Raw genomic sequence first — 13,207 nt, forward strand, 5'->3', positions numbered from 1 at the left:
AGTGCCTATTTTTTTTATGCATAGCTCTCCAACTGACGTTCTCTCTTAAAGGAGATGTGCTTGGTTCTATGGTTGCCTAGTTTGAGAAAGAAGACTAAGAGTCTTGTCCACCCTCTTTATGTCTAGCACACAATGAAGTGTGAACCAAACTAATATGCTCATACGAATGATTTAAATCATTTTTTCCTGATTTTCATCTGTTTAAATCTGCTTGAAAACATTGTTCATTTGCTAAAGATATCATCTTAAAAATGTTCATTATGGCATTTGTATGAAAAAAAAAGAGTAGGATTTAGTTTGTTTTGCTCTGTTCTGTTTTAATGTTTTGCAGTACAAGATAATAGTGTGGAAGAAGTAATGGACAGGTTGTTGTCTGTCAAGAAACACCGCAAGAAAAGAGATTTAGGATCCAGAAGAGCAGCTAAGAAGGTGAACGAAAGCACTCAGACCAATGAAGATTTGGGGCAATGCCCAAACATCACCCAGAGCTCTTCTCCAAGAACTTGCTCTTCCAACATTCCGCTTAATGTAGAGCCACCCGATGCATCTAATATTGCATCCTCCTGCTTTTCGGTCAGTTCAGCTTCACCAGAATGGAATCTGTCTTCAGCCGCTCCTGTACCGCCTCCTTCCCCTCCCCTCCCAGGAACATCAGACATGTTGCCACAACAGCCATCTCCTCTACCTGGGATGCAAATGCCAGCATCAGTTCCCACGTTGCATGATGTAGTAACAATCCCACCCCCTCCTCCTCTGCCTGGGATGACCAGCATTCTTCCCCCTCCCCGCTGCCCAGTATGACAGGGATCCCTTTCCCTCCCCCTCCCCCTCCCCTTCTTCCCACTATGATAGGGGCCCGTTCCCTACGTCTAATGTCAGCCATGCCACCATCACCTCCCCTGCTGCCCAGTATAACAGGGATCCCACCTCCTCCCCCACTGCCCAGTATGACAGGGGCCCATTCCCTAAATTCAGCCATGCCACCACCACCTCCCCCACTGCCAGGTGTGGTAGGGATCCCTCCCCCTCCCCGCTGCCTGACATGGCAGGCATCCCTCCCCCTCCCCCGCTGCCTGGCATGGTAGGCATCCCTCCCCCTCCCACTCTTCCTGGTGCTGCAGGAGTGCCACCTCCACCCCCACCACTCCCAGGCATGCCACCTCCTCCTCCCCCACTGCCTGGGATGGCAGGGTTACCACCCCCTCCCCCACTGCCAGGCATCCCACCTCCTCCACCTCTGGGAGTCAACACGGAGGAAATTGTCCCCGCGTGGGCCAACGCTTTTAGCTATGCCACACCACCCCCTAAAAGAAGGAAGATGCCAACGCTGAGGATGAAGAAGCTGAATTGGCAGAAGCTCCCCACCAATGTGGTGAGAGGTAAGAACTTCTGAAGTCTTTAAGTGCTATATCCTTAGTCAGACCCTTCCAGTGAGGCTTAAAAGAAAAGATCTTGGTTTGTTCCAGCAGATTTTCTTCCCTTCACAGTTGAGTGCTAGATGCTGCATCTGAAGTGATGGAAGCAGGAAAGGGATCTTTTTCTTAGTGGTACCCAATAATGTAAGCCAAGCTTTTACATTCATGTTCCCTCTCATGCACGCTTTTTTGCATGAGATGAAAGCAGAATTCAAATATTTTAGTGTGTAGTGTTGTTAGGTATAACATTGATACCAAATATGGTTTGGGTGAATAAATATATAAAACTTAGATATCATGGTTTAAGTGCTTATCACTTTAAGCACAATGCTGCAGGCAATTAGCCGATTAAGGGTGCGGTTAGAAGTTACAATATAAGGAAGCATTAGAAGCTGGAAAGCTTACTGCGACTAACTGTGTCTTACTGTGACTAACTGTGATTACTGACTGTGAGTGCCTGTGACTGAACTGTTCTTGTTTGCTACTGTTTGCTGATTTACTGCGTAATTCTACTGTTCTACTGTTTGAACTTCTTGCTGAATATCCAGCGTTTGTTCCTCTGGAGAGAGGCACCGGAGGAGGAGAAGATATCTTTATCGGCTGATAAAGATATTGCAAGGACTCTTAACTTGGACTATACTAGTGAGTCTTACTGGATGGAAATACTGTGAATGACTTAATGGACTGAATGACAATGCTTTAAACTCTAAATGGATTAAAAACTATTTAAACTACAAACAGTGTTTGTGTTCAGTGTGTGTATACTCTGGGGCCCTTCCACTCTCGTTTGGCTGCCTGGCTTGACTACTGCTGCAATACTCTGCTAGGGTTAATCCCCAAACCCTAACATTGGTTATGGGCCCAGCAGCATAGTCTAACTAACCAGGATATAGCAGAGAGAGTTGGTGTGAGTTGCACATTACTGTAAAAAACAAACTGTTTTAATTAGTTTAAAATAGTCAAAATATCTGAAGAGTAATGGCACAAGTAAATTTGTCACAACTGTCCATGATATCCAGGCTGGATGGAACAAACTATGTTTCATGGTCAATGAAATGTAGTTTACTTCTACGTAAAGAAGGTTTGGACATTATAGCAAACCCACCAGATGTGAGTAGCTGGGATCCTGCTGATGATGATGATTTAGTTACAGGACTTTAAACCCCTCTCATCACCCAACTTTGGTGATTTTCTTTTGAGAAATAATCATCTAAAATCTGGGGCAAGTCTATTAAGATGTCAGTTGACAGTTAGAACAATTAATCGCTGGAACAACTTGCCTCCAGAAGTTGTAAATGCTCCAACACTAGAAGTTTTTAAGAAGAGATTGGATAACTATTTGTCTGAAATAGTATAGGGTTTCCTGCCTAAGCAAGGGGTTGGACTAGAAGACCTTCAAGGTCCCTTCCAACTCTGTTATTCTATTCTGTTCTATTTTATTCTATAAAGATTGGCCTTGTATTTAATATAATCTATTGAATTCTCCATGCAAACCTGCTGCTTAAACGTGCTGCATAACACTCTTTCACAGTGGCAGCACATCATTTCACTGGTTTGTAGAAGTAAAATGGCATTTTTCCCGAGTGAGTTTTATATGCTGTTTGTAATTGTTATTGTTCTAGTACAAGCATATGCACTGCATTTGCATACATACTCACTGACTTTACATTCTGAGATTCTTCCCACAATTGGGAAACTTGATTAGCTATTGCATCCATTTATTATTATTTTAAAATAATAATAGAAAAAGAAAGGAACATAACATACACACACTCATTTATCTATCTATCTATCTATCTATCTATCTATCTATCTATCTATCTATCTATCTATCTATCTATCATGTAAATACAACAGAAAAACAGTTTATAAATAATATAAAATATATGTCATTAAAAAGCATGATAGACAGATATAGATAGATATAGATATATAACTGAATGAAATATAAGTGATAGAGATAAATAGTGTAAAGGTAAAGGAGTTCCTACAGATTTTACTCCACTAGTTGTTGCCAACTTTAGGGAGGTGCTTATCTCTGTTTCAAGCCCCCTTGGAAGCTTCCAATTCAAAGCCATGCCTTCGGACTACATGGGGCCCCGGGGTGTTCATGCAGTTAATAAATGAAGTGCTACATGAGCACCTCTATAAGGGGGTCCTTGTCTACTTGGACGATCACATACCCCTAGTCCACCAGGTACTGGAAAAACTTCTAGCGACAAAACCCCAGAGGCCAGACCTCGCGGAGATATTCAGTGAAACTGAGTGTGACGTCCTACCTCCCCATCGTGAGACAGACTGTGCCATAGAAATCATCCCTGGGGCAAAACTACCAAAGCCCAAACTGTACACCATGACACCCTGGGAAATGTGCAACATATATAGACAAAAACCTAGCAAGAGGGTTCATTGAGCCAGTCAAGCCACGGGTCGCAGCCCCAGTCCTGTTCAAAGAGAAAAAAAGATGGGCCTTTTTCATCGGTGTCCAAAGAAATGCTGGTCCTGTGACCAGCATGAGGTCACAGAGCGCTCTTGCAACTCTGCATTTTTGGTAGCACAGATTGTAATATTAAGAAGCATCACTACAATGACATCTCTACTATAATATATGAAGAGACAATAACTTCAAAGTTTCATTTTCTGTTTCAGGTCAGCAGCTCCCCAGTCTCCGTTCAATTGCTGTCCATTCTCCAAAGCCTCTTGCATCTTGAACCTTCTCATCGCTCCAGTTTATTGCTCTGGGAATCCTTAGAAATTTTAGTAAGCAGAGCCATCTTGCTTGCTAATGACAGTAAGTTTTAACACACTATGAACCGTGATAGAATACATGTTCCCAAAAAACAAAGCAAGCCAAAATACATATTTCGTGTTTGGTTTAAGAAATCTGGCTCTGGGATTGTGACCCACCAGGTTTGTTACAGACATCTGCTCCCTTTACATCATCTTCCTAGATCAACAGAATAAAGGAAACAGTACTTCGGCACTCCAGGACAAGTGGCAATAGAAAATTGTAGATAAGAGATTGTGTTGCTCAGAAAGAATATGAGTAAACATTTTCCACCCAATTTCCTGTTTCCTGTTTTCTTCTAAAGGGAGTCTGCTGCCAGATAATTCTTCATCCAGAACAAAGTACTCTTTATTAAGGGAGTTATCACTGGGAATGATGCTGGATTGTGTATAGTGAGCCAATAAATTGAGGTTCAATCCATACAAAATAGAGGCTCCATTAGCTGTTCTGGAAAGTGGATTTGGTTTGCAGCTTAGGATATTTTTAGGTCAGGTTACAATTGTGTTCACAAGTGGTACTGCCCAAGTTTGGCTGGTATATCCTCTAGTCATCATCTTAGAGAAGATGATCTTGCCACAGTGACTTTGCTTTAAATTAGGTCTGGAAGATTTTCAGTTCATGGCGAATGAACCCATGCAAGACATGAGGCCTTTATTAATAGGCTTCCTTCACCTCATACTATGGCCCCACTGTCAATAATCCTTATTCAAAAGGTAATTTGCTGCCGAAAAGACAGATCTTTAGATCTCCTATGCTTTCAGGTTATTACTGCACCCAGAGTATACAACTATGTGATCATTGCAATAAATGCTTGAATACAGAGCCTATTTCACTTATTAATCTAAATTATCACTGTAAAGTTTAAGTTTCAGAGCTTGTGTTTGTCTAGTTCATAAATCCCTATATGGACTCACAATCACCCTTCCCTCTACTCAGTCATTAATGTAAGCTTCTCTTCAGGCAGTAGTAAATACCTCTTCTTTATAAATACATTGATGTGGTCAAATGACAAAACACAAGCAAGGAACATGTTTACATATAGTTACAAGTAATTTAGTAAATAACCTTGTAAAATTGCATAGTAAGCATGAGAAATAAGAATATACAAAAATAAGAACATATACAGATGCAGATGGTGGAAGACTGTGCTGACCAGTTAGCTCCAGGATTTTGAAGTCTGTCTGGAAAAATGCAGAGAAGCTAAAGTTGATTTTCATTGGCTTCAGTCCATCTCTGCTTTTAACTCTTTGGTATTTCCAATTAGGCCTTCTCGGCTCAGTTTTACTTAGGATTGGCTCCTTCAGAGTAGCTTTCCAATTATTGGATCATCATGAGCAGCAGAGAAAACACTGCATCTTCCAGTGTTTTACAAATAATTTAAAGGAAAAGTCTATGAAAGCTTTTCCTGCTGTCAATTCTCCTAATAAAAAGCTTTTTCAAGAAATCCAAATAAATATTTAAGTTTAAATATCACAATTTTACTCTTAATCAAAATATAACAATATAAAATACATAATATGTAATATACTTGTCTTCAGTTATTATAGTTACAGGGTTACCTGATCAATGTTACGTTCTAGTATGAAGTTGAGAAAAAACAGAAAGGGATATAAACATCAGACAGAAGATAAAAAGTTCAGACATCAATACAGTTCAAGCATGAGCACATGTGCTCATGGAGTGAGAGCTCCATAAGTGGAGATGGAGTGCCTATTTTTTTTATGCATAGCTCTCCAACTGACGTTCTCTCTTAAAGGAGATGTGCTTGGTTCTATGGTTGCCTAGTTTGAGAAAGAAGACTAAGAGTCTTGTCCACCCTCTTTATGTCTAGCACACAATGAAGTGTGAACCAAACTAATATGCTCATACGAATGATTTAAATCATTTTTTCCTGATTTTCATCTGTTTAAATCTGCTTGAAAACATTGTTCATTTGCTAAAGATATCATCTTAAAAATGTTCATTATGGCATTTGTATGAAAAAAAGAGTAGGATTTAGTTTGTTTTGCTCTGTTCTGTTTTAATGTTTTGCAGTACAAGATAATAGTGTGGAAGAAGTAATGGACAGATTGTTGTCTGTCAAGAAACACCGCAAGAAAAGAGATTTAGGATCCAGAAGAGCAGCTAAGGTGAACGAAAGCACTCAGACCAATGAAGATTTGGGGCAATGCCCAAACATCACCCAGAGCTCTTCTCCAAGAACTTGCTCTTCCAACATTCCGCTTAATGTAGAGCCACCCGATGCATCTAATGTTGCATCCTCCTGCTTTTCGGTCAGTTCAGCTTCACCAGAATGGAATCTGTCTTCAGCCGCTCCTGTACCGCCTCCTTCCCCTCCCCTCCCAGGAACATCAGACATGTTGCCACAACAGCCATCTCCTCTACCTGGGATGCAAATGCCAGCATCAGTTCCCACGTTGCATGATGTAGCAACAATCCCACCCCCTCCTCCTCTGCCTGGGATGACCAGCATTCTTCCCCCTCCCCGCTGCCCAGTATGACAGGGATCCCTTTCCCTCCCCTCCCCTCCCCTTCTTCCCACTATGATAGGGGCCCGTTCCCTCACGTCTAAAGTCAGCCATGCCACCATCACCTCCCCTGCTGCCCAGTATAACAGGGATCCCACCTCCTCCCCACTGCCCAGTATGACAGGGGCCCATTCCCTAAATTCAGCCATGCCACCACCACCTCCCCCACTGCCAGGTGTGGTAGGGATCCCTCCCCTCCCCGCTGCCTGGCATGGCAGGCATCCCTCCCCTCCCCGCTGCCTGGCATGGTAGGCATCCCTCCCCCTCCCGCTCTTCCTGGTGCTGCAGGAGTGCCACCTCCACCCCCACCACTCCCAGGCATGCCACCTCCTCCTCCCCCACTGCCTGGGATGGCAGGGTTACCACCCCCCTCCCCACTGCCAGGCATCCCACCTCCTCCACCTCTGGGAGTCAACACGGAGGAAATTGTCCCCGCGTGGGCCAACGCTTAGCTATGCCACACCACCCCTAAAAGAAGGAAGATGCCAACGCTGAGGATGAAGAAGCTGAATTGGCAGAAGCTCCCCACCAATGTGGTGAGAGGTAAGAACTTCTGAAGTCTTTAAGTGCTATATCCTTAGTCAGACCCTTCCAGTGAGGCTTAAAAGAAAAGATCTTGGTTTGTTCCAGCAGATTTTCTTCCCTTCACAGTTGAGTGCTAGATGCTGCATCTGAAGTGATGGAAGCAGGAAAGGGATCTTTTTCTTAGTGGTACCCAATAATGTAAGCCAAGCTTTTACATTCATGTTCCCTCTCATGCACGCTTTTTTGCATGAGATGAAAGCAGAATTCGAATATTTTAGTGTGTAGTGTAACTGACATATTTAACATTATTTTCGAAAGAGAGAAAATGTATCAGTACAGTCCAAACTTATAAACTTATCAGTGTTTTAATGAATGGTTCTCTTTAAGCTGAAGCACTGCCATTGTAAAAAAAAATAATTACCCCGATAGGTGTCATGTGCAAGTAAAAAAGCAGGGAAGAATTTTTCCGGTTTTGGAAAGGCGTTATTGTTCAGTATATTATCAAGAGTACACCGTGTGTTAGCAAGGAATGGATTTTCTCACTGATCACATAATCTCAGTGTTGCTCAGACATTCAGGGAAATTACATTTCAGTTCCTGCCATTCCCAAAGTGGTGTGGGGGATGGACATAAGGCTCAGCTGGAAACCATGGAGGGCCGAGCCAATCACTGCACTGAATTTTTTATTATTGTAACCCTAGTAATCATCCTATAAACTAAGAATATTGGAGTTAAAGGCAGCAGATGGGGAAAGGTTAAGAGTAAGGTGTTCTTCCTTGTTCTTAAGAAAGTGTTCTTCCACTTTTCTATCGAAAATCTATGTCAACTAAATAATTAACAATCTTAATTATAGGATATGTTTCTGTACACATTTTCCTGTGCATTTTCCTCCTACATGTGTGTGTCTGTGTCTGTGTCCAGGTAGTCCTTGACTTACAATAGTTTGTTTAGTGACTGATGTTACAGCGGCACTGGAAAAAAGGTGACATAACCGTTTTTCACACTTATGACTGTTGCAGCAATCTCCTTGGTCACATGATCAAAATTCAGATGCTTGGCAACTGACTCATATTTCTGACAATTGCAATGTCCCAGGGTCAGGTGATCACCTTTTGTGGCCCTCTGACAAGCTAACTCAATGGGGAAGCCAGATTCACTCAATAACCATGTTACTAACTTTACAACTGTAATAAGAAAACTTGTAAAATGGGACAAAATTCACTTAACAAGTGAATTTGCTTAGAAACATAAATTTTGGGCTCAGTTATGGTCATTAGTTCAAGGAACTACCTGTATATGTATATCCTGCCATTCCTTCAGAAACTCAGGACAATTTATTTGTCCCACATTACAAATACTGAATTGGTCCTGTCCTTTCAAAGGCATAGATGTGAACTGTGAAGCTATGAGATGCAATTCACCATCCTGCCTTGTGTCTTTCAGAGAGTCACTCCATGTGGGCATCAGTAACAAGCACGAGTGAAGAATATATTGAGCCGGATTACTCTAAAATAGAACAGTTGTTTTGCTTTCCACAAACCAAGCCCAAATCAAAGGAAGTTGCACCAGTGAAGACAGAACCAAAAGAGGTACGTTGATAATCTACTTGAACTAACAATATTCATTTGGATGATCCCAGAGTTTCCATATATCAGGTGTTGAGCTTGCTACAGAACAACATCCTGTTACCCAACTAAGCAAGGAGGTTTTTTGAGATTAGAAGGAACATGTTTTTTTTTCATGTTAGTTTGAGGGTTGCACATGCTTTAAAAATGATTTGCCAGGAATACTTCAGATATTATGTGAGTATGGAACAGGTCACTATTATTGAATAAAGTTTATACAGTGTACAATTTTTATTATTTTATTATTTTTATTTGTGAACATGCAAGCCTGTAAAATGATGTGGCCACTCTAAATTGCTCCAATATAGCAATTTTAATTAGATCATTATTTAGGGCAAATGGAATAAATTCATTACTAATATTTCAAAAACAGGATTCTTAACAGAATTCAGAGTGAAGGTGATGGGCTGCAAGGAGAAAGCAGAACTGCTTAATTCCTTCTTTGCATCTGTCTTTATGCAAAAGGGGAGGGAAATCCAACCTATCAAAAGCAGCACTGTGGGAAACAGAACAGGAAATGCGGGTCAAAATAAACAAGGAATTGATTTTTAAAAAAACACTTACCTGGATGAGTTCAAATCTCCAGGACCAAGTGGTTTACATCTTTGGGTACTAAAGGAGTTGGCAGATGTGATCTCAGAACCACTGAATAAAAATTTCCAGTGCCCCTGGAGCATGGGGAAACTGCCAGAGGACTGGAAAAGATTTGATTTGGTTTCAGTCTTCCAAAAGGATAAAAAGGTGGATCCAGGAAACTACAGACCAATCAGCTTGATATCAACACTTAAGAAAATTCTGGAAAAGATAATCAATTAGCAGATTTGTGAGCATCTAAAAATGAACAAGGCAATTACTGGAAGCCAGCATGGGTTTGTTAAAAAAAAAAACCCTGATCATGCCAAACAAACCTTATTGCCTCCTTTGATAAAGTGACTAAATTAGTGGATCAGGGAAATGCTTTGGATGCACTGTACTTGGACCACAGCCTACAACACAATGTGGAATAGACAGCACCACCACCAGATGGATTTGCAGCTGGCTGACCAACTGCACTCAGCATGTAATCCTCTGTGGAGTTACATCCACGTGGAGGAAAGCACGCAATGGGATATCTCAACATTCTCTTCTTGGGCCCAGTCTCTTCAACATCTTCACAAATGGTCTAGATGAGGATAGAAGGGGGAACTCATCAAATTTGCAGACAGCACCAAGCTGGAGAGAATTGCTTAAACTTTGGAAGATAGATTCAAGATTCAGAAAGATCTTGACAGACTTGGGCATTGAGCCCTATTCAACAACATGCCTTTCAGTGGTGAGAAAAGTAAGATCCTGCATTTAGCAATAGCACTTCGATTTATATATCAGTTCACAGTGCTTTACAGCCCTCTCTTAGTGGTTTACAGAATCAGCATATTGCTCCCAACAATCTGGATTCTCATTTTACCCACCTCAGAAGGATGGAAGGCTGAATTTAGGCAGGAAAAATCAAATGCATGGGTATAGAATAGGAGGTACCTGGCTTAACACTAGTAACTGTGAGAGGGATCTAGGTATCCTGGTGGATCATCACTGAAGTATGAGTTAGCAGTGTGCTGCAACTGCCATAAAGTTCTAGGCTGCATCAACAGTGAGATAGCATCAAGGTCATGGGAAGTGATAGTACCACTCTATATTGCACTAATGAAGTCACACTGGGAACATTGTGTCCGGTTCTTATCACCACATTACAAAAACAATGCTGAGGCCTTAGAGAGAGTGCAACAAAGAGCAACAAAGATTATAAGGCTATGGAGGCTACAGATGATGAACTGCTATTGGAATTACGTTTAGCTTAATGAAGAGAAGCCATGACAGCAGTCTTCCAATATTTGAAGGACTGTCACAAGAAAGAGGGTGTTGATTTATTTTCCAATAGCACCTGAGTACAGGACAAGAAAATCCATGGAAGCGTGTCCAAGGAGATTCAATCTGGAAATGAGGAATTTTCTGACACTGAGAATGATTAATTAATGGAACAGCTTGCCTCCTGTAGTTGTGGGTGCTGGAGCTTTTCAAGAAAAGATTGGACAATCATTCGTCCAGAATGGTATAAGACTCCTGCCTTAGGCAGGAGATTAGACCCTCCATGGACTTTTTCAGCCCTATGATTCTCTGAAGTTCAGAAAATTATTATTATGGTTGGTCACACAGTCAGCCAGATGTTTAGACTGGATTTGGCATTTTTATCCACCTCTCAAGTCTTTATTATTATTTACATATTTACATTTATTAGCTAACCAACTCCAGTGAACCTTAATCTTAATGTTAAACTAATGCCACAATAAAAGAATGAAAAGAAAACATTGGCATTATTCACGCTTGCCAGTTGATGATAGCATTATATAGATTTGGTCCATTTACAGTGCCATAAATCTTCTTATTTTACAAATTTCTGTAAAAATAAAGCTGAGAATAACTGGCAAGTAGTTTTAATTTATACTTTGTTATGAATTTATAAAACTCACCAAAAATGTTTCAATTTTCCAAAACAGATTACATTTCTAGATTCCAAAAAGAGTCTTAATTTGAATATATTTTTGAAGCAATTTAAGTGGTAAGTGGTATTTTTATATTAATAAAATAATACTAACATCATTAGAGGTAATATTTGTAATAATTAACACTGCCATCCTGTGCTTATTTTATGTAATTATTATAGATTTACATATCTATTCTCTTAAACTGCACTGACACATACAAGAATTACAACAGAGTTTATCATATATTTAGAATCTGACTTATACACACATACACACATGAAGCTTCTCCAAGTAGCCATCTTGCTTTAATGAAGCTTCTTTTTGCATTGAGGCAAAGAGGAAAATTCTTTCTATATTCTGGGACCTGCTGTCAGGAGTTATCTTTGTCTCAGGTCTGATATCCTTTTGCCATACATACTTGGGATTGGTTCCACTTTGGATAGATGCTACCTGTCATCATAACATAATAGATGCAGCCTAAAATTAGACCTGGGTAGCTTTTTTGCTTGAACCTAAAGATCTGTGTCCTCAATCATCATTTACCCTACCTAGCATCTGCATTCATTGATAGCCCAATTCAGAATATACCTGCAATGACTAATTTTTGCTAATTGGTTTATCTTTCTTAAGTATACCCATTCCTTTTTAAACTAATTTAGCTAGCAACCAATACTGATTTTTGTTGTAATGAATTCCAAATGTCAGCTGCAGGTATAGAATGAAGTGATATTTTTCCCTTCTGACTTGAACATGCTTGTTAATCAATTTCATTGGGTGGACACAATATTCTAACCTTATAGCAATAGCACTTAGACTTATATACCATCCCATAGTGCTTTGCAGCACTCTCTGGGCAATTTACAATGTCAGCATATTGCCCCAACAATCTGAGTGCTCGTTTTACTAACCTCAGAAGGGTGGAAGGCTGAGTCAACTTTGATCCCATCAGAATCAAACTCCAGACTGTGGGGTTACAGTTAGCTTGCAATACTGCATTCTAACCACTCCACCACCAGGGCTCCTTATGAGAAGAAGAGGAGAGAATCCTGCCTTTGCCTTCCCCATAATTACATAACAGTAATTGCATCTAATCCACAATCTTTTTTATCCACAGCACAAATGAGGAGGTGGTTAAAATGATTCAGGAAGGTGACAGAACAAAGTTTGATGTTGAAGTGCTCAAGCAGCTTCTTAAACTCCTACCGGAAAAACATGAAGTAAGACAAATAACAACAAAAAAGTCTATTATTTCAATTTTTCTTTGTATTGCTTTTGCTGCATTTATATATCATGATTCAATAATCAATACATTTTGTGTGTGTGTGTGTGTGTGTGTGTGTGTGTGTGTGTTGTGTTGAGAGAAAGAGAGGAGGGTTTTTTGTAGCCTCTTCATCAGTGTGGCTGGGAAAAGAAGTTCAGAAGCTGTCTCCTGAGATTTAAATTAATCAGAATTTAATATTACTTCCAAACAAAAATGTAACTGATAAATTAATGATAATAAATTAATGATTTATTAGCTTCTTAACCCATCATGATGCTCAAAACCACAAGCCTTTGTATATGTGAAAACAGTGATGTTACTGGAACATGACATTTCTCTTTTCTTGCTAGATAGAAAATTTGAAAGCTCTCAAGGAAGAAAAGGAAAAATTAGCAAATGCAGATCAGTTCTATCTTCTGCTCCTTGGAGTTCCTAGGTAAGAGGAATGTTAATGAGAATATTTGTTAAAGAAACATACATGTAATTAGTTAATTTAAATATACACATTTCAAACATTTCTAAAGCAGGAAATATCATTTGTTTTAA

The 13,207-nt window shown here is 40.2% G+C and overlaps 2 protein-coding genes across 5 annotated transcripts in view; both read left to right on the forward strand.

Annotated features, from left to right (window-relative positions):
* Positions 1–801, forward strand: part of LOC113413663 (inverted formin 2) — a 47,362-nt gene extending 46,561 nt beyond the window's left edge. For both annotated transcript variants that reach the window (XM_026670106.2, XM_087952249.1), the window contains exon 8: positions 332–801. In XM_026670106.2, coding sequence (XP_026525891.2) covers positions 332–801 — 470 coding nt within the window. The remainder of the gene's footprint in view (positions 1–331) is intronic.
* A 241-nt stretch (positions 802–1,042) lies between these two features.
* Positions 1,043–13,207, forward strand: part of LOC113413664 (inverted formin-2-like) — a 38,115-nt gene continuing 25,950 nt past the window's right edge. For 2 of the 3 annotated variants that reach the window (XM_087952246.1, XM_087952247.1), the window contains exons 1-5: positions 1,043–1,379; positions 8,700–8,845; positions 11,413–11,474; positions 12,515–12,617; positions 13,012–13,097. In XM_087952246.1, the coding sequence (XP_087808372.1) occupies positions 1,043–1,379; positions 8,700–8,845; positions 11,413–11,474; positions 12,515–12,617; positions 13,012–13,097 (734 nt within the window). Of the gene's footprint in view, positions 1,380–4,064; positions 4,207–6,237; positions 7,275–8,699; positions 8,846–11,412; positions 11,475–12,514; positions 12,618–13,011; positions 13,098–13,207 lie in introns of those variants that run through there. The other variant, XM_087952248.1, reaches the window with a different exon arrangement.

Source organism: Notechis scutatus, chromosome 1, assembly GCF_049901735.1.
Source record: "Notechis scutatus isolate UNSWTSFEM ecotype Mainland chromosome 1, rNotScu1.2, whole genome shotgun sequence".
Classification (NCBI taxonomy): domain Eukaryota; kingdom Metazoa; phylum Chordata; class Lepidosauria; order Squamata; family Elapidae; genus Notechis; species Notechis scutatus.